At 39.3% G+C, this 19576-nt stretch overlaps 1 protein-coding gene and 1 non-coding gene across 3 annotated transcripts; both read left to right on the top strand.

The window, feature by feature from the left end:
- The first annotated feature begins 1865 nt into the window (after window positions 1-1865).
- On the top strand, window positions 1866-1953 carry trnar-ucu (transfer RNA arginine (anticodon UCU)). The gene is given in 2 exon segments: window positions 1866-1902; window positions 1918-1953. It is a non-coding gene; the product is annotated as a tRNA-Arg (tRNA).
- Window positions 1954-4919: 2966 nt separating this feature from the next.
- On the top strand, window positions 4920-17996 carry LOC128383730 (oxysterol-binding protein 1-like). 2 transcript variants are annotated; one of them, XM_053343320.1, is made up of 17 exons: window positions 4920-5211; window positions 6017-6189; window positions 6549-6757; window positions 6884-7052; window positions 7375-7486; window positions 7612-7795; window positions 8586-8703; window positions 9007-9064; window positions 9143-9307; window positions 10538-10783; window positions 13099-13219; window positions 13508-13611; window positions 14260-14355; window positions 14547-14734; window positions 15487-15728; window positions 15873-15911; window positions 16042-17996. In XM_053343320.1, the coding sequence occupies exons 2-17, from the start codon at window positions 6053-6055 to the stop codon at window positions 16182-16184; spliced, it is 2331 nt and encodes a 776-aa protein (XP_053199295.1). In that variant the 5' UTR covers window positions 4920-5211; window positions 6017-6052; the 3' UTR covers window positions 16185-17996. The 2 variants fall into 2 exon arrangements, with proteins under 2 accessions (XP_053199295.1, XP_053199296.1); XM_053343321.1 differs by lacking the exon at window positions 15873-15911.
- Window positions 17997-19576: the final 1580 nt, after the last annotated feature.

The raw sequence follows: 19576 nt of genomic DNA, 5'->3' as shown, positions 1-19576 counted from the left end.
GTTTAAATGATAGTTTTTAAATGCTGATGCTGAAGTAGAAGAACAATATTTGACTTAAGCTTTCACAGACATCGTAATGATAAATAAAGCCGTAACACTAAACGCACTTAAGCAAAGGTGGATGTTGCCAGAATTTTAAAACTTGCCTGGCATACGGTAGAGTGGACCAAGGGGGACTTTTTTGTACTATTGCAAATTCTTGTTTCTTATTAACCCTGTTGCATTCAAACAGTGATGGAAGAAATGTCCAGATCCTAAAAATTACTGTAGTTTAAAAATACTCCAATACAAGTAATACTCCTGAATTAGAACTAAAATGCATAACAAATGTGAAAAAAGAAAAGAGCATATTTTGACCATTACACATCTTGGTATGCTCTAAAGGCAGCTTGTTAAGACACAGAACAGTATTTATTTAGATGACTTAAATTTAGAAGATCTGTTCCTCCTAGCTGGAGGAAGTTAAACATTTCCACAACTTCTCAAATAGTCCTTTAATGACCTCAGTTACAAAAGAGACCAGGCCTTTATGTTCCTCTGTTGATACAGTAAGTACATTTGGTCATGTTTTAGTACCAAGCTTGTTTGTTTTCTGATATGTTCTTGTTTGCCCTTTCTAGTTCAAAATGTCATTATTGCATTATGCTGTTAATGCAAACTAAACACTTCCTGTATTTATATCAAATTAAAAGCCATCAAGTGTTTCTGTAAAAAGAATTCCTTAATTTCCTAACGAAGCTTTTATGATGAAATATTTGCAGCAATGTGTTGTCGAAAATTCAGTGACTTGTACTGTGTGTCACTGTTGTCAAATTTAGCTATTGCCAGTGCCACCCTCTGTCACTTTTGTGTTACTACAAATACAACAAAGTGTTGGAATAGATTACATTGATGTGTAAAATGAAAGTGATGGAAATGTACATTATGCTTAGTTGGCATGCATATTATTTGACTGGCACCTTATCTGAGAAAATTATATCAAAATGGATTGATCCAAATTCATGTCCTTCTAAAATGGAAATAATCAATTAAAATGGGCTAAACTGAGCAATTCATTCATTCATATATAAACTGATATATAAATCTTAATCTTAAAAGTAACTAGAAAATACAAAAGTAGCAAATAAGTGGAGTGTAAAATATTTCTCTCTGAAATGTAATGGAGTACAAGTACAAAGTAGCATAAGAAAAGTACAAGTTCTTCAAGTTTGTACTTAAGTACAGTACTTGGGTAAATGTAGGCTCAGTTACTTTCCACCACTGCGTTCAAACGTGTTCATAATTACTTATTCCATATCTGTAGATTTTCATTACTTGGCTGTACTCATTATTATTAGAAATATAGTGTTCATGTTTTCTGGTAATCTTTCCTGTCACTGCTGAACAGACGTAATGTATGTGGTCCTTCAGCGCCACCCAGTGTTTAATATGACACAGAGCAGGTGGATGGATATTTAAGGTACAAAACGTGGATTTAGCGGCAAGAGACTTCGATTGATTACTGTTACCATGACGACGCATATTGCATAACTTTAAGGAAGTAGAAACCACTTGCATGCGATATTTTTAACCCAAACCATGATCTTTACCTTAACCTAACCAAGTGTTTTTGTGCCTAAACCTGATAAGAATCTAATACGCTGATGGCTTTACTTTGGAGTAGTTTGGAAGCCAGATGCTAAACGTCGCCTGTTCATCGGTATCACACCCCGGAGAGCGTGTCAAAGCGGCAGTATTTGACAAGAAAGAGATTTTTGTCGGTGGAGGCTACATAAAGACCCCATTCTCCATAAAAATTTCCATCATAGACAGTTTGGAGTTTATGTCTTTGATAAATACGGTGGTTTTCTCCATATGCAACAGGTGGCTCCGTGGCGCAATGGATAGCGCATTGGACTTCTAGGCACTGCTGCAGTGATTCAAAGGTTGTGGGTTCGAGTCCCACCGGAGTCGCATTTTTTGCTCTCTTGCAAAGTGACATATGTTTATGTAACATGACACACATTGCCTTCTAGTCGCTTTCTAGTACACATTTTATTGGCTCACGATAAAATAACTTGCTAACTAAGTAACCGTTTAGAGTTAACTGGATCCTTTTAGTTCAGTTTGATGCAAGGTTGCAAACCACATCAACACACCAAAGCAGTGTTATTAACGTTATCGATTAAAGGAGTATATGCGCAATGAATATTAGTACTATAATCTTAGTTCAATGTTGTGGTCAACAAGAATAATTGGCCGATTCAACTCAATGTTGATAGTTCTACCCATAGACATATAAAGAATAGACGCCGCAGCGACCGCTACTGCCTATTGGCGCTGACGAGACGTGGGGCCGCCATCTTGGACCGGTCACCCGCTCCACTCAGTGTAATGTGTTTGACAGGCGCAATGAACTGTCAGCGCAGTTAATCAATCATAACTCACTGAATACTAAACTGATTTTCACGCGGTTTCCTTTGCTGCAAACGTCATACATGTAGCTATGATACAGGACACATGGTTTGACGTATTTTAATATTCATAGTGGGTTTAACAGTAATTGAAAAGTCTTGATATATGATGTATTCGGTATTTAGCAAAACACTCACTATACACACACGTTAAAATATAGATAGAGGCAGAAGCAGATCGTGGCAGTAAAGTCAGCTGTTTTAATAAGTTGAAGAAACAAAATCGGGCTATATACATATATAAACAATATATGGACACATTATATACCTGCAGTATATATAACAATATGACTAGTACATTACACACAATGAACAAACACTGATAACACAAAATATTTACATGTGAGGGTAGGAAGTATACAGTGTGTGTGTGTGTGTGTGTGTGTGTGTGTGTGTATAATTAAGTGGTATAATACTGTAATATTGTTAATTATATCCAATAGTATGTTATAATAATAAATACAGATATACATATATATTTTAAAGAGAGATGAATAAATAAACAATGTAGCATAATAATGTAGGGGGAAAATAAAATAAAAAGAATTGGATGACCTCATGTAATAAATTGATATAATAGCATAACATGATATAATGTAACATAGTATTAGATAACCTAGTTTCACATAACAAACTTAATATAATATTTATACCTCCATATAATAAATATAATATGATATAATATATGACATGATATAATATGATACAATACAATATAACCCCTACTATAATAATATGCTATAATACAATACACAATAAAATAAACTATAATATAGTATACTATGCTATAATACAATACACAATAAAATACACTATAATATACTATAATACAATAGACAAAACTATACTATAATATACAATATTACAAGACAATAAAATGCCTTGTACTGGGCAGCCCCCAGACCCTTAGGAGGAAGTCTGCCTGCTGAGGAGTGGCATTTGTTGACCCCTAAAACCCTTGAAAGAGTTGCTCAGCTTCTTTCTTGTGCTCCCTTTCTGTAATTCAACAGAGGTGATTTTTGCTATGTGGTGCAGCCTGATCTTATGAAACACAGAGACAACCTAAGACAACAAGTTGTAGTGGTGGTTGTCGATGCCAAACTGTGTCTCCTCAACGTGTTCCCCAAGCAGAAATGCATCCTCCGTGCCAATCTCCTCCCGGACAATGTGGGTGACCGTTGACAGCTTTGGAGTTGTGGCAGCTTGGCGAATCACCCTCTCTGCAACTCTCAGCACCTTATGATAATAATAATAATAATAATATTAATAATAATAAACAGTGCTCAAAGACACTTTACAGAATAGAGAAAATAAAGACAAAGAACAAAGCAACTTTAATATACAAAGATTCCAATATTTTAAAAAACAAGATAATTAAATCAAACCTTCACTGTGCCTTGTGATGGAACTTGTGAATAGGTTTGTTTGCAAACTCTTCTACAGTCAGATGTTCTGTATTTTTCTAGGTGAGGTGGGCATGAGACATGACAGGTATCTTACTGTTGTTAGGATGGATTACATGTGACTAATACAGTCTGTGCCACCTGTGAAAAATTCACTCGTCAATATACTACCAGTAATATTTCTTTTTTTTGTACAATAGCATTCTTTTGTCAGTTGTAAAGTCTGTGTTATGGAAGATGACTCATAAAGTCTCAGTTCATAGCCGGGTGAGCACCGGCACTAAGCAGAGCCTAGCTAGCTGGCTGTCACTGGTGGACATAAATACAGTAAAATAATATTCTATTTACAAAATACAAGCAATAGTGATGTTCTTACTTGTGAAAAGTAATCCCCCGAGCCCGGTTCTCAACAGTCCGCCGATTGGCACAAGAATATGCAGCGCAATGCTCTGGCATCTTTCTTCTCTCGTTTACTCTGCTTGTAGGTAACTCGCAGAATGACCGGTCCAAGATGGCCGCCGTATTTCTCGCGCACCAGCAGTCAATGCGGCGTCTATTCTTTATATGTCTATGGTTCTACCCATCAAATGGCCATATTTATTTTTCCACCCGCATTCCATGATGATCCGCCCTACTCTGCCTCTGATTGGCTAGTACTTGTTGCTTTCGTTGGTTCTATTGGTTAGATGTTGGCATGAGGAGTAAGGATATCATGGTCAGAGTCAATCAGAGACAGGATAGGGCGGGTCCTCGCGGAATGCAGGTGAGGAAAAAATACACGTCAAAATCAGAGTTTCCGGTTATATCTTTCAAAATAAAACTCACTATTAAGCGTGAGTGTAGCAAAGTAAACGTACTATGAGTTTATGAATTGAGATTTAGTTATTGAATGTATGTTTATTTGTGGATAAATATTCAGCCTAACACATAAAAGTCATTTAAGATGATGAAACGTGGCAAATACGGACACTGTGCTTTTACGTTGAAGGCAGCTGGATTGTTTCGGGACGGGACGAAATAGCGTTGCGCCGGGGTGTAACCAACGAGCTAACGTTAGGCTAGTTAGATGTAGCCAGCTAGCTTTAGATTCTTGTCGGCGTACGCAGCTATATTATGAACATTACACGCACGATTATCGAGATATATTAATGAAACAAGTCGGAGTCACTTTAAGTTAATGTCACACTGCTGTTGTCGTCGACGTCTCCGGTATTAGTTGTTTTTCATCAGCGGCTGTCCCGTGTCGGCTAGTTAGCCCCTTCAGCTAGGTAGCTACAGCGGCGTATGGGTGTCAGAGTCAGCCGTGACTTCACCGGGTGTCTGGTTGCCTGAGCTCACATTTCGGACACGTCAAGGTAAACATTTAGCTATCGGCGAGTTTGAAAGCGAGCTAGTAGGCTAACAAATGTTTAAGCTGTGTGTCTTTCTTGTACCACGTCGCAAATTTACGAGTGTCAAGCCTGTAAACTTCGTCAGTGTGATGTACTAAATCAAATTTGCTGTTATCATGTGGTTGTCTTTGTTGTAATGACTTGATAACACACTTCCCTAAAAAGAAAATGACAGTGTCTTGTTTTAAAATATGTAATTCAGCTAATATTCGTTATTAGTTTATATGAATTAAATGACAAAGTCACACAAAAGTGTTTTAATCACATTGTCAGCCTCTCTTTTTTAAGAACATCTAATCCAGGTTTTAACACAAGATTTCTAGTAAGTAAAAATGTGTCAGTAGTGAATTTGTATTGATCTCTTAGTTTGACCTTTGATCGCACCACACTGAAAAATCAACAGCAACCACCAGCAATGGATCGTCACACTGTCTTATACAGTGTTGAGATAGTGCGGTATGGAAAGTAGGGCTGCAAATAACAGCTGTTAAAATGATCAATGAGTTACTGATTGTGTACTGTATTCATAGACTAAATCATTTGGTCCACAAAATGTGAGAAAATAGGCCAATGATGAAGTTAGTCCAAAATCCAAAGAGATTTAGTTTAATATCCAGAAAATGTATTCACATTTCAATGAATCTGTCTCTTTTTTTTGTGCTAAAATATGACTTAAACAATGAAGGGAATGTTTTTAAAAGTGTGTAATCATCTTATAATTTATTTATTCATATGTTGTTTTTTTCTGTTTCATTTTTTTTCTCTTAAGCTTCCTCAAATCTGTCTCTTGATTTTTGGGGGTGTGATGTCGGAGCCCAAGACGCCCACTCCAACCCCTGCTGGCGACACGTACAAAGGATGGGTGTTCAAGTGGACAAATTACATCAAGGGTTATCAGCGGAGGTGGTTTGTCCTCAGTAATGGATTGTTGTCATACTACAGGTACGCTCTCCTGCAAAAATGCAGATGGAACGATGCGAGGCATTGATCATATCACCAGAAATATCAGCTTCCTCATCGTTGACATTATGTAACTAATGTTTAATGACTCAGCAGCTTCACCTAATCAATATTTCTTTCATATTTGAGTTGAATTTACATGTCAGACAAAAGCCTAGTGAATGTTGTAATAATTAAACACAGATCCAGTACTCTGATGACACATTGAGATGCGATTCTTTTCTAATACTGTCAATTTGCCTGTGCTGGACAACTTTAAAAAAGGCTTTCAACTCCTGAATACAGATGTGTTGTTTTCTCTGTTCCCCCAACAAATAAAATCTAAACCCTCTGATTGTTAGGACCCAGGCAGAAATGGGCCACACGTGTCGGGGCACTATCAACCTGGCCACGGCAACCATCACTGTGGACGACGCCTGCAACTTTGTCATCTCCAACGGCGGGGCACAGACTTATCACTTGAAAGCCAGCTGCGAGGTGGAACGTCAGCGTTGGATCACCGCCCTGGAGCTGGCCAAAGCCAAAGCAGCCCGCATGCAGGCTGAGTCAGGTAAAACACACAAGTGAAGAAGAGGAGCCTTACGCAGTGACTTGTGTAAATTACAAAGAGAAACTGAAACCTATTTAAGCTGATGTTTTTCTCATTTTGCTTCGCTGCTGTTTGCATTGTCAACAGACGACTCGGGGGACGACTTCTCACCATCGTCTCCTCCGGCGGCGCCTGGACAAGGTGGTGCTTCACAGAATTCAGAAGTACAGTCCGCACTCAGAACTCTGGGAAGCAAAGTGGAGGATCTAAGCACATGCAACGACCTGATCTCAAAGCACGGCTCTGCCCTCCAAAGGTTGGACTTTAACATACTGTCGCTCACTTTTTGCTTTACTCCTCAAACTATAATAAGTTTCTCTCATGTCCAAAACACACCAAACAAAAACTTTCAATTATAAAGATTTCAAAGCATTGAGAAGTACATTTTAGAATATTTTTGACAGGTTTTTACCTCCTAATTATCAAATAAAGATACTGATACTGAAGGTCATTGCCAACTTTAGGTGAGGTGTTGCACCCAGGTAGATAAACAACAGATAACAGTCATAATAATTAACTTATTGAAGCTCATGTACTTAAATAATAGAAACTTAAAGATGATTTGATTTTCATTTCAGGTCTTTATCAGAACTGGACAGTTTGCGTCTGACTGGAGAAGCAGGGGATAAAATCCGTCAGGTGACTGAGAGAGCCACACTGTTCCGCATCACCTCTAATGCCATGATTAATGTAAGTGCCACCTCCTCCCTCCCTCGGTATATCAAGTCGAAAGTTTACACAAGTCTTTTTCCCTTTTTTAAAATAAACAAAGCAACCAAACTCCACCCAGTGTGTTTGATGTTTTTGCCCCTAAGGCATGCCGAGACTTCCTGGCACTGGCTCAGGCCCACAGCAAGCGATGGCAGAAAGCCCTGCAAGCAGAGCGAGATCAGCGGGTGAGGCTGGAGGAGACTTTAGAGCAGCTGGCCAAGCAGCACAATCACCTGGAGAGAGCGTTCAGAGGAGCGTCACAGTCTAACACCGCCACAGACAGTAAAAGTAAGACCTGACACTCATCACTTTCCAAGTTACAATGCCCAATTCGCCCTCTCTTCCACTTCCTTCTTCTCTTTATGATCACATAATTAGCATTCCAGGAAATCCCTTGCCCACTTTATTGATGGTGTGACTGTGAACACCTCCCATTAATCAGTGGTTTATTGTTGCTGTGAGAGCCACACTGCAGTTCACATGAATAATCAACAGGAGAAACTGGTATTAATGTGAAATGTTTTGCTAGTGCTTCAATGTTAAGGCCTCATAAATGCATATGACTCTTTGATCAAACACATTAGTAATTCATCCAAAAAAAAACAACATAAATTAAGACTTACTCTGAAAAGTTGAATAAATCTTTTATTCTTATGGCCTCCTAAATTAAAGCAATGCCTATTGATGACTCCAGATGAAGAAATCAACCAGTTTTAACATTTTTCCTTGATCAATTTAGATATTGTCTAGCAGTGAAATAATTTGGCACATTTTGAAACTCAGTTAAGCCATTAGTTAATTTATTAAGGACAAAAAATACATACCAAATAAAGCTTCAGCTCATCAATTGTGAGGATTTGCAGCTTTTATTTGCTGCCACACTGGGCTTTAAAACATTTTAATGGGCAATTTTTTATTATTTCTTAATATTTGATGTCATTTTATTTGCAATTGATTAGTAAAGAAAATAATTGGCAGTAAATGAAAATGAATTCCAAGGTTTTATTCTTCATTAGAAAACAGGTAAATGAGTTTTAAGTAGTAAAAGCATGTCATTGAACTGATGTGTTTTTTTAAGGTGCTTCTGGACCGGGAAAAGGTGAAGCCAGTGACGAAGACGACGACAACGAGTTCTTTGATGCCATGGAAGAAGCTCCTGAGTTTATCACTGTACCTGCAGACCCTCAACTCCACAAGTCAGTTATCACTCATCAACCGTTACTCATGTTTGAATTTCCCCAAAACCTCTTCTGTGTTTTATCTCCTTTTTAATCAAGTTCCTTTATGTGAGCAAGTTACACGATGTATCATAATGTCACGCACGTCGATTTCTTCACACTTCCTGTGTTTGTGCCGTCATTGATTACTTTATTTGCTACTTAGTTGCACTTTAACCGGTTCAATGCTTCATTTCCCTTTTGGTTAATCTAAATTAAGCTCTAAACCTTCCACACAATGACAGTCTCTTGGTTTTAATTTTGTTTTTCAATCTCTTGCAGACGGTCGAGCAGTAACGTCAGCGGTTTCAACAGTGAAATGTGTGCTGATGATCAGTCGGTAGGTCTCTTTCTGACCTCTGAGAAAAACAGTTCATCTGTGTTTTTTAGTGTTATTACATCATTTATTGTGTTTTAGCTTAACGAGGAGCCTTTAGCGATGAACCAGGAGTCGCCCTCTCAGGAGCTGGTGCCCTTGAAGAAGAGGCGGACACGTATCCCAGACAAACCCAACTACTCTCTCAACCTGTGGAGTATCATGAAGAACTGCATCGGCAAAGAGCTGTCCAAGATCCCGATGCCTGTGAGTATTTCTAGCATAGCAGAAGGTTACTCAACGTCCACTCTCTGACCCCACAGGAAGTAGATTTGCTGGCCTGGCTTGTAAAGGCCTCACACAGTTTCACCTCCTCTTCTGTAATCATTTTTTGGCCGCTCTTGTCGTGTCCTTGTGCACTCACAACAAAAATGTAATCACTTGAACAAGCCGCCCACAGCCCGCTTGGTCAGGACTCGTGTCAGAATATCACAGACATCTGGCAGCAGCCGTTCATGTGACGCGAGCATTAACCAAAACATCGATACAGGTTCAACAGCATTCTTGTGGGAAGCAGCTATGACGAGATGTTCTGATGTGTTTGTTATTCGAAGAACTTCAGAGACCGTCATGCATAAAATATCAACTGTCTTTTATTTGTGGTTTTATATTTGGCAGTGACTTCTGCTTTCACGCCTTCTCTATTACTGTTTTAAAGGGCGGCACTTAGGCTTAGTCACGTAGACAGAGAGTCTACCAAACAAATGACAGAAATACCTGCGCTGATCAAATCTGTTTACCACATAGCTGGACCAAAACAGTTTGAATACCTTTAAATAAACACACTTCTGTCTCAGTCAGTGTTACTGTTGTGGTTCCGATTGTAGCTTCGTCTTTGTAGGATGACTCAAATCGATACTTGCTGAGCTTCTTTTTTTTTGATAGCTGTTTGTTGAAGGTGGGGTTAGACAGAAAAGTATTTTCATAGTGCTGTTTGTGTTTTGTAATTATTTGGTTCTCAAGCTCTGGAGACATTACTGTAGTCATCACATTTGTTTCATGATTGAATTAACTACATTAAAATGCAGCAGTAATCTGGTTTGAACCTCTGAACTCAGCTACAGTATATAATCCTGTATACACACACAGCACAACCCCACAGGCAAATATCTTAAAAACAAACCAATAAAAGCCATATTTAAATTATTATGGCAGTTTATTAATGTTGTTTAATTGTATGTGAAATTCAATTATCTGTCTACTGTGTATTTGTTCATAATTGTGCTCACAGCTTGAGGTGAATAGGACCCATTAAGCATCTGTCAGTGCTACCTTTCTCCTGCCAGAAGTAAAAGACTTATGATGTTAAAAAATAATAATAATAAGGCTGGGTTTGGTTCTTTTTAATTAATGTGCACAATCTTGTTCAATGTTATACTTTTATTAGATATTCAGAGCAAGTCTAATTGAATCTAAACGTTGTCATCACTTCTCCAGGTGAACTTCAATGAGCCCATCTCCATGCTGCAGCGGTTGTCGGAGGACCTCGAGTACCACGAGCTTCTGGATAAGGCCGCCAAGTGCCAGAGCACCCTGGAGCAGATGTGCTACGTGGCCGCCTTCTCCGTGTCCTCTTACTCAACCACCGTCCACCGCACGGGCAAACCCTTCAACCCTCTGCTGGGAGAGACATTCGAACTGGACCGCCGGAGAGAAAGCGGCTACCGCTCCCTCTGCGAGCAGGTAAGAGAGAGAGAGAGACAGAGGAGCCCAGAGGTTCCAGCAACAAAGCAAAAACCCGAACAAAGAATGAATGTCAGGAAGGATGCCTTTTAAAAATCCCATTGACTCAGCATTTTGAAAAAAATCTTGCTTCCTTTTTTTTCTGGGTAGCACTCGTTACAAGGAACCACTACTGAGTCATTCAGGAATAGAAAGGTAGTTTTATCCAAATCAAGGGTTAGACATGTAGTAGTGGTCAAAATACGTGATTATGTCATTGTTTGCAATTTTTATTCAACAATGTGAACACTTTGTATTAAAATTATTGAGTATATTTTATGTAGCACCTTGTTTTAAAGGGATTAAAATAGATGCACAAGGTGTTTAAAAAGCAAAGATTTTTATAAGAACAGCAGAAAAGTATTTTTGGCGGACACAGCTTAGAGAGGTTTCTTTTCGTGAAGACTAATAACATATATCCAGTTCAATAAATAATCCATTAAATTGTGCTTTCATGCAGCAAATCCGGTGATTCAAGCAGCTGTGGAGAAAGCTGTATTTAGAGTATAAGCTTTTCTATACACCAATCAGCCCCAACATTAAAACCACTGGTGGGTGAAGTGAATACCATCAATTATCTTGTTACAATGGCACCTGTCGGGGGGGGGGGGGGGGGATATATTAGGCAGCCAGTCAGCAGTCAGTTCTTGAAGTTGGTGTGTTGGAAACAGGGAAATGGGCAAGGATGGGAAAGGATCTGCGTGACTTTTTGCTTGTCTTCATCTCAAGTCATTTTATTTGTGGTTTTCAGTACAGAACTAAAATGATTTCAGCATCAAGAGGAAGCAGTTTTGAAGTTCTGAATTGAAAACCACAAATAAAATGAGCAGCGCAATACTATGCACTACTTGTTTGCATTAACATTAAAATAATAACCAACGCCTAATATATAAACAAGTAACTGCACTTTGGACTGCAGCAAACAGGAATGACAGTCTCATCTTTTTTTGTGTACGTGCTGTATTCTGCTGTCTGTCTTTTCTTTTTTCAATTTCTTGTTGGTCAATAACAAAAGGTAACTCCTCACTGCACTCAGACTGAAACTGTCCTTTGTATAACAGTAGAAAAGAGTTGTGTTGGTTAGGGTGTGTTATTTAAGGTGCCAGTGAGACAATGAAATATGATCCAGCAAGTCCGGTTGGATTAACAGATGACTGTATTTAAAGGTTGAACAGTTGTACAGTGGTTTGTACTCTCAGAGTGGATTTTACTACTCTGGGCAGTTAACACACTGCCACCGTGATTACTTAGGGGGAATCTGGGAACTTGCCTTGGTCTACGAACCTCAGTGAAGTCTGTCTGTGTATGTGCAACACAAAAATCATGAATTGGCCTTGAATTAGTGAAGTAGTCTGGAGCACTATCACTGCTTCCATCATGTTCCTCATTGATGCTGCACCTGCGTCTCGGAGACTGTTGCTACCCTTTTGTTTGATGTTTTTTTTCAAAGTGTGGCTTTAATAATAATTCAAATTTGACACAGTAATATTAACTACCAGGAATTGTACCATAGTTTATCGTGAAACCGTTAACAGTCTCGTCTCTATTTGACATGTAACACCTACCTAAACATTGTTGCACACCAAGGACTTCATGGCAGAGTCATTCCCTGACAGCAGTGGCCTCTTTCAAGCAGGATAATGCACCCTGCCACATTTCTGCAAAAAATTGTTTAGGAATTTGAGGAAGCCTTCAAGGTGTTGCCTTGGCCTTCAAATTCCCTAGATCTCAAACCAATCTGTGGGACGTGTTAGAAACAACAAGTCCAAGATCCATGGAGGCCAAACCCTGAAATTAACAGGACGTAAAGTATCTGCTGCTAACGTCTTGGTGTCAGATACCAGAAGACACTGTCAGAGGTCTTGTGGAGTACATGCCCCGATTGGGTCAGAGTGACACGAGGGGAAACCGACGCAATATTAGGCAGGTGGTTTTAATATCGTGGCTGATGGTCGTGTATGTAGTCTGGTTCAGATCAGCCTCAAAGGGTTTAAACAGGATTGGGCAAAGGGGGAAACTAGTAAATCCTGTTGTAGATGAGTAATATAATTGGATTTGAGATTTACAGCAGGGATTTTCATGCACTGCACTATAATTATAACAGCAAGGATTTATTTTTTTTCATTCGTATGGTCGGTCACCGTGTCTATGTTGATGTACAGTGAAACTAAATGTGAGTCATGACCATTAGGGTGGATGAGAATCTACTAAACAATGCCCAAAGTTATGTTCTTTTGTTGAAGCAGATTGTAATTACCTTTTCACCTCTTCGCCAGGTGAGTCACCACCCTCCTGCAGCAGCTCATCATGTGATCTCCGATCGTGGCTGGACCCTGAGACAGGAAATCACTGTTGCCAGCAAGTTCAGGGGCAAATACCTCTCTATCATGCCTTTAGGTAAGAGATCCGCTCAGAGCACATTAACACAATAAGACCGGATGCCTTGCAGTCCGATGATGAAGTAAATTGACAGTGTGATACGAACACATCGATTATTCCCTGACGGAGAACACAACCTGATTATAACTGTGTCCTTGTTAGAGAGTAGCAAGTACAAGTTGAGGAATCACCTGTCACACCTTTTTGGTTAATAGATGATCATCAGTCAGCCATTTATCAAATAACAAACAATGTTCTCTTGTCGCAGGAAGTTTATTTCTCATGTCTGTTTCCTCTTCCTTTCAGGCACAATTCACGCTATCTTTGAAAAGGGGAACAATCACTACACATGGAAGAAAGTTACCACCACAGTGCACAACATCATCGTAGGAAAACTATGGATCGATCAGGTGAGACGGCATCGCCTGTACAAAGCAGCTCAGAATCAAACAGCTGGAATGTCTTTAAAGTAGTAGCAAATATTTTGAGGGTAGGCATTTTCTGCTTTTAATAAGGTCAATAGAGAGATGTGAATAAGGGGAGAGGGAAACAGGAAATCATGCAAAGATGGAGTACATTGATAAAAATCTTGTGTCAACATATGAAATGTTATATTTGAATACTGATTTATGTATCGTGTTGTGAACATGTTTTAGAAGTTCAACTGAAACCACATCCATTCTAGCAAATTTGCTTTTCTGTCAAAACATCCTGCAAATCCAGTGTAGCTATGAAACATACCTGCTCGTTGATGTGAAAGCATTTCCTGCTTGTACGATAAGAGATGTGTTGATATGTTGTCACAAACTGGGGCAAAGTCACATGTATAACCAACACTGCTACCGAGATAATAAATGTTTGCACGCCTGACTCCTCAGACCTCAATAGCACAAATCATCACTTCACTATACTGCCCTCTGGCTGCAGGTCCCTGAGGTGCAAAAGGGCCTCACTTTGGTAAATGCCTGGTACCTACAGCCACAGCAGCTCTTAACAGGGTGACTCTCTGTGGTAATTTAATTTGCCCCTCAGACTTTCTTTTTCCGTTTCCCTTCCAGTCAGGAGAGATAGATGTCGTGAACCACACTACAGGAGACCGCTGCCATTTGAAGTTTGCCCCGTACAGCTACTTCTCCAGAGATGTCGCCAGGAAGGTGAGAGACATGCAGAGAATGATTTGACTCAAGAGTTTCATCTTTTCTTTGCTCTATTTTCTCTCAGATATTGTTTTGATGCACACTTGGGGACTTATATGCCCTCCAAATTCACTGCACTGTGGCCTGTCTCTTGATGCTCTGCTCCTCTGTATCCTTCCCTGTTAACCCGTTCTTGCTCCTGTCCTCAGGTGACGGGTGTAGTGATGGATAAGGATGGCAAGGCCCACTACGTGCTCTCAGGCACATGGGATGAGAAGATGGAGTTTTCCAGAGTGATGCAGAGCAGCCGAGGAGGAGAGAACGGCACTGAGGGCAAACAAAAGACCGTCTACCAAACCCTGAAAGCCAGAGAGGTCTGGAGGAAGAACCCTATACTGTAAGTATAATTACTGCTAGATACACGTGTGTAAACCTGACTCACACATACACTAAAACTAACCCACACCACAGCAGTCTGCGTTTGCGGTCTGACCTCAGTTTAGTGCAAGTACTGTAGATCATCAGGTCTGAATTTGAACCAGTTTAAAATTGATCAATTCGTCCAATCAAACTTCTGTCTACATCATCAGTCACACATCCATCAGCACACATTACAGTTGTAATGATTTTCAAATGCAACAGAGCATTTACTGTTACTTTTATTTATTAAACAAATAAACTACTAAATGGAATCATATAATACTTCATCTTTTATCACACTTTATTTTAATGGAAGCCATAAATGAGACTTTCTGTAATTCTGTACCTTTCTGGAACTGATAATCTGACATTTGCACCCAGATGAGAATATAAACAGGATTCAACCCTCTCTCTCTCTCAATTAGGCTTGGGCGTTATCTACTTTTTCGTACTTTTTTGATATTTTACCGGGGTGTAAGGTACACAACAGCAGGCTGAACGAAGATGACGTGCAGGTGGTGGCAGCGGACTGGCAGTTGAATAAAATCACGTGCCTTATAACCGCTTTTGTAGTAGGAATAAGTCCTCTCATCTATATGTACTAGATTCAAAGTCATTAGTATCATCAAATACAGAGCAGTGTGTTTGATGTTTTGTATTCCTGTGTGTTGTAAACCCACAAAGTTCTGACTTTAGATCCTGCTGTTCTTCATCTTTGCTTTTCCAAAGTGACGGAGCAGAGTCCATGTACTTCTTCACTGCCTTGGCTCTGACCCTAAACGAGCCAGAGGAGGGCATGGCGCCCACCGACAGCCGGCGCCGGCCCGACCAGCGCCTGATGGAAGACGGTCGCTGGGAAGAAGCCAACGCCGAGAAGCAGCGGCTGGAGGAGAAGCAGCGCATCGCCCGGCGTGAGAGAGAGAGGGAGGCTGCCAGCCAACGCACCTCCAGCCAGTCAGAGGAGGGGGAGAGTAAGTTTCTTTTATTTATTTTTTTATTTGTGCTCTAATACTTTACTCCTTCTGTGTTCCTCTCTATCTTACATGGGGAAAAATAAACATTGAAGTTAGGGGTAAAAAACTATTTCTGTGGTCCCCCCTTTTCTCTTCCAAAAGCTATCGATGAGGATTCTCTTACTGATCCATCCCTAAAAAGCAAGTATTCCTCTTTATTTGTCTTTTTGTGTGTCAACTCCTTTCTTTTTAGTGTTTCTTCCAATCTTCTATCCATATGGTTGTTTTTTTTTTTTGTCTTTTCTGGTAACACAAGTATTTTCTTTACCAGGTGCACCTCATGACAGCTATAGAGCGCTTTGGTTCGATCGCTGCGAGGACAAGATCACAGGTGAGCAAGTGCATATCTATAAAGGAGGCTACTGGGAAACCAAGGATCGTGGCACCTGGGAGGGCTGCCCGGACATATTTTGACCTCGGCATTGACTGCAAAGTGCCCTAAAGAGACTGATCCATCGAAGCCCCCTGGTGGACAACTACCGCAAAGGCCTGCTTGTCCCTTACTTTGGACGGCCGCTTCCCTCCAGAGGCTCTCTGTTCTAAGAGATCTTCCAGGACGGTCCCTGCTGTCTGATCCAGAGGGAGAGCAGGGCTTTCCCTCCGGCCCCTCCCCTCACATCCAATTTTGGTTCCTGTCTCCTTGCCCAGAGTCTTAGCATCTACGCCTTTGTTGCTGTCACACATCTGAGAGGACTGGGAATGAAAAGTATCGTGAAGTCGCGCTTTGACTCGGATCAGACTGAGCATATAACAGGGGGACGAAAATGAAATGGGCAGTGCTTCCAAATCTATAGTAGATCTCTTTTTTTTTTTTTTTTTTTTGTCTCTGTGCTCACGTCTGTTCAGTCTCTCCGATCATGAGCAGAAGAGGTTCTGTGCTGACAACATCTTGTGAGATAACATAGTGTTCTTATCGTCATCCACAGCATTGTGTGCTTTGGTAATAACTAAAAAAAATAAAAAAGGGGAGGGGGGGTGAGACCTGGTTATATATATACGTTTATATATGATTAAAATAATTTCATTAAAATGTCAACTGGTGGCCTTCAAGAAGTTAGTGAGGATTTCTTGTTTCTCTCTCTGATTTAGTGTCTTAATGTAATGAAGTGAAGGTTCTAGTGTGCTTGTGCGTATGACTGCATATCTGCTCTTCCATCACTTTACAACACTGCCACTGTGCAGAAATGTGTAATTAAAAAAAAGAAAAGAAAAAAGATTGTTCAAAATAATTGTTGACCCTCCACATCGTCATGTTTTTTTTTTAAGTTGTAAAAGACACTTTTTTCTGATGGAAATTATGATGGTGAAATATGAACTTTTTTTTCTTTTTTTTTTAACTTTCTCTTCGCCTTAGACACAAGCAACCTGTTATCACTTATACTTACGTCCCAACTGAATGGATATGAGGCTCCAATTTATCGATGGTTTCTTGAACAAACTAAAAAAAACGTTCAAGAAATATTAAAGGAAACTACAAAGCTTGCTAAAATGGCTAAAGTCATGTTCCAATGCTGTGAAAATCTCACACTAGTACACTTTTATTCAATAACAGTTAATGAAATTACAATATTTCACATTATTGGAACAACACTGCACCATTTTGCCAATAAAGTGACTTACAAGTGAGTTACATGACAGTAAAAATGGTTTTAAAGGTAAAACAGACAAATGAGCAAAGAAAACAAAAGTAAAGGCGGCGAAAATAAATGTCACACCCCAGTTAAAGAGTTCATACATATGCAAGTATATTTGACACCAAAAACACGAGATATATTGTGTGCGTGTGTGTGTGTGCGTGTGTGTGTGTGGATTTCATAATTTTTGTTTGTAAGTGTACTTAAAAATGAAGAATAAAGAAACAAAGAATTTAAAAACATTGCAAATAACTATGATTTTATAAATGTATAGAAATTCATATTATAGTATTGATAACTGTGAGGTAGTTTTTTTCATGTATTTTTGGTTCCTCTCATATTATTGGAAGAGGATTGTCTTCATTTTCAGAAAAAAAGGGAGTTTCCATTCTTGAGTGAGAGGGGGACACATGACATTGTTCAGTATTTTGTATTAACAAAGAAAAGAAAAATCTGTAATAAACAAATGCTGTGATGTCAAACAAATAGCTCTTCATACTGGTTTTTACTTGTTCCAATATTCCCAACGTTTTCCATTAGTTAATAATTAGACAGTTGAAAGCTGTTTGCCGAGTCTTTAGGAATTTCTGTCCCAGTTTAATTGCTTTTGTTGACAGTAAAAATAATAATAAAGCAATGAAAACAAGCTCCCATTACTTTGCGTTCTAGTCTATTTTAATTCATATTAACAGTAGTTTTATGAAATGTCACAATTACAACACCAATTTTGATATTTTTCCATTTTCAAAATAAAATACAAAATCTCCCCTAATTCCAGCTCCTCATATGTTGGCTTTGTTGGTTTTCACAGTTATTATGACACTGTAAATTGAAAATCTTTTTATTCTATGCTGTTGGTCAGAAAACCTAAGCTTTAGGAGATTGTGCCACTGTTTTACACCATGATGACAATCAAAGAGATGAAAACATGAATCTATTATTTTATCACCAGATTAATCAAGAATGAAAATAATTAGGTTTAACAAAATCTGATTTTTTGATCATTTAAGCTTTTGGTATATATTTTAAACAAAAAACCTCAGTCCTTTCCACATTTAAGAATATAGACTTGACAAAAGTAGCAACATTAAAACACCTGCATTAGGTAATAATTTGAGCTAGTCCGTTATATCCGGGCTAATTTGGCCGATATTAGCTTACTGCAGATATTTTAGTATTGGTGTATTCATTATGTTGACCATTAAATAACAAGAAATTGCAGTAGGCAAAAGCCAAAGATGTGCATTTGCTCAAGACCCCATGCAGGAACAGTGCCCGTTTTTGAGGCCAATTTGACCTAGTGGCCAAACTGTGGAATTACAACAGGTCCAACAAGGGTCCTGAAAGCATTTTCTCCACACGCAGTCATGGAAAAAGGAGCAGTTCAACAGTAGATAGATTTTTTTGAGCATCACGACTCCCACGAAATGACTTGTTTCACTATCAGAATTTGAGCCACTTGGTTCTATCACATTTCGAAAGTCTAATAGAGTCACACTATTTAATTATTTAATCCCCATTAAAGTTAGCCAGAACTGGAAGTTGGCTGTTTAAGCTGGCGGTAGCCTCTTGTGAGCATGCTCCAAGGACGCATTGGGCCCATGGAGTGTGGTCCATGTTTTCATCTGGGTAGTTTTTTCACAGCGTCATGTGGCCTTTTTGATGTCATGTGCCGCTAAACAACTTTCATAGTGATGAGTGAACGGGGCCCTGACTGTATCCACTTCTCTTTATACATCCCTGGGTTTGTCAGTCTGACCAACATTGTTCCCCATTGGCTGAATTGTAAATACATTGGTGCCACCCTCATTTTTCTTTCACACCATCATCAGGTCAACATTTGTTCAGAATTTTGATCTATCTTGGTTTGGCCTCAGGGTTTGTGCTTATTAGCTACAACTAGCATCCTAACAGGCTAAACAAAGACGATGAACATGGTAAACATTATTCCTATGAAACATCAGCATGTTAGCATTGTCACTGTGAACAAGCACCACTGTACTGCCTCACAGAGCTGCTACTGTAGCTGTAGATTTGTTCAACTGCGACATGTCCTGCTAAGTACTTGTCTCAATCCCTTCAAAAATAAATTGAAGACATCCTTATCAAAATGTATTTGTGTTTTCTTGGAGCGGTAATCTCTGTGTATTTAAACCTTAAGCTTAATTCTCT

Source organism: Scomber japonicus, chromosome 22, assembly GCF_027409825.1.
Source record: "Scomber japonicus isolate fScoJap1 chromosome 22, fScoJap1.pri, whole genome shotgun sequence".
NCBI lineage: Eukaryota > Metazoa > Chordata > Actinopteri > Scombriformes > Scombridae > Scomber > Scomber japonicus.
Note: the sequence above shows the minus strand (reverse complement) of the source record. Positions and strands in the feature narration are given on the sequence as shown.

Coding starts and splice junctions, on each gene's coding strand:
- LOC128383730 (XM_053343320.1), top strand. CDS start 6,053: ATGTCGGAGCCCAAGACGCCCACTCCAACCCCTGCTGGCGACACGTAC. Junction 7,487..7,611: donor CCTCTAATGCCATGATTAAT/GTAAGTGCCACC, acceptor TTTGCCCCTAAG/GCATGCCGAGACTTCCTGGC. Junction 14,356..14,546: donor CCAGAGATGTCGCCAGGAAG/GTGAGAGACATG, acceptor TCCTGTCCTCAG/GTGACGGGTGTAGTGATGGA.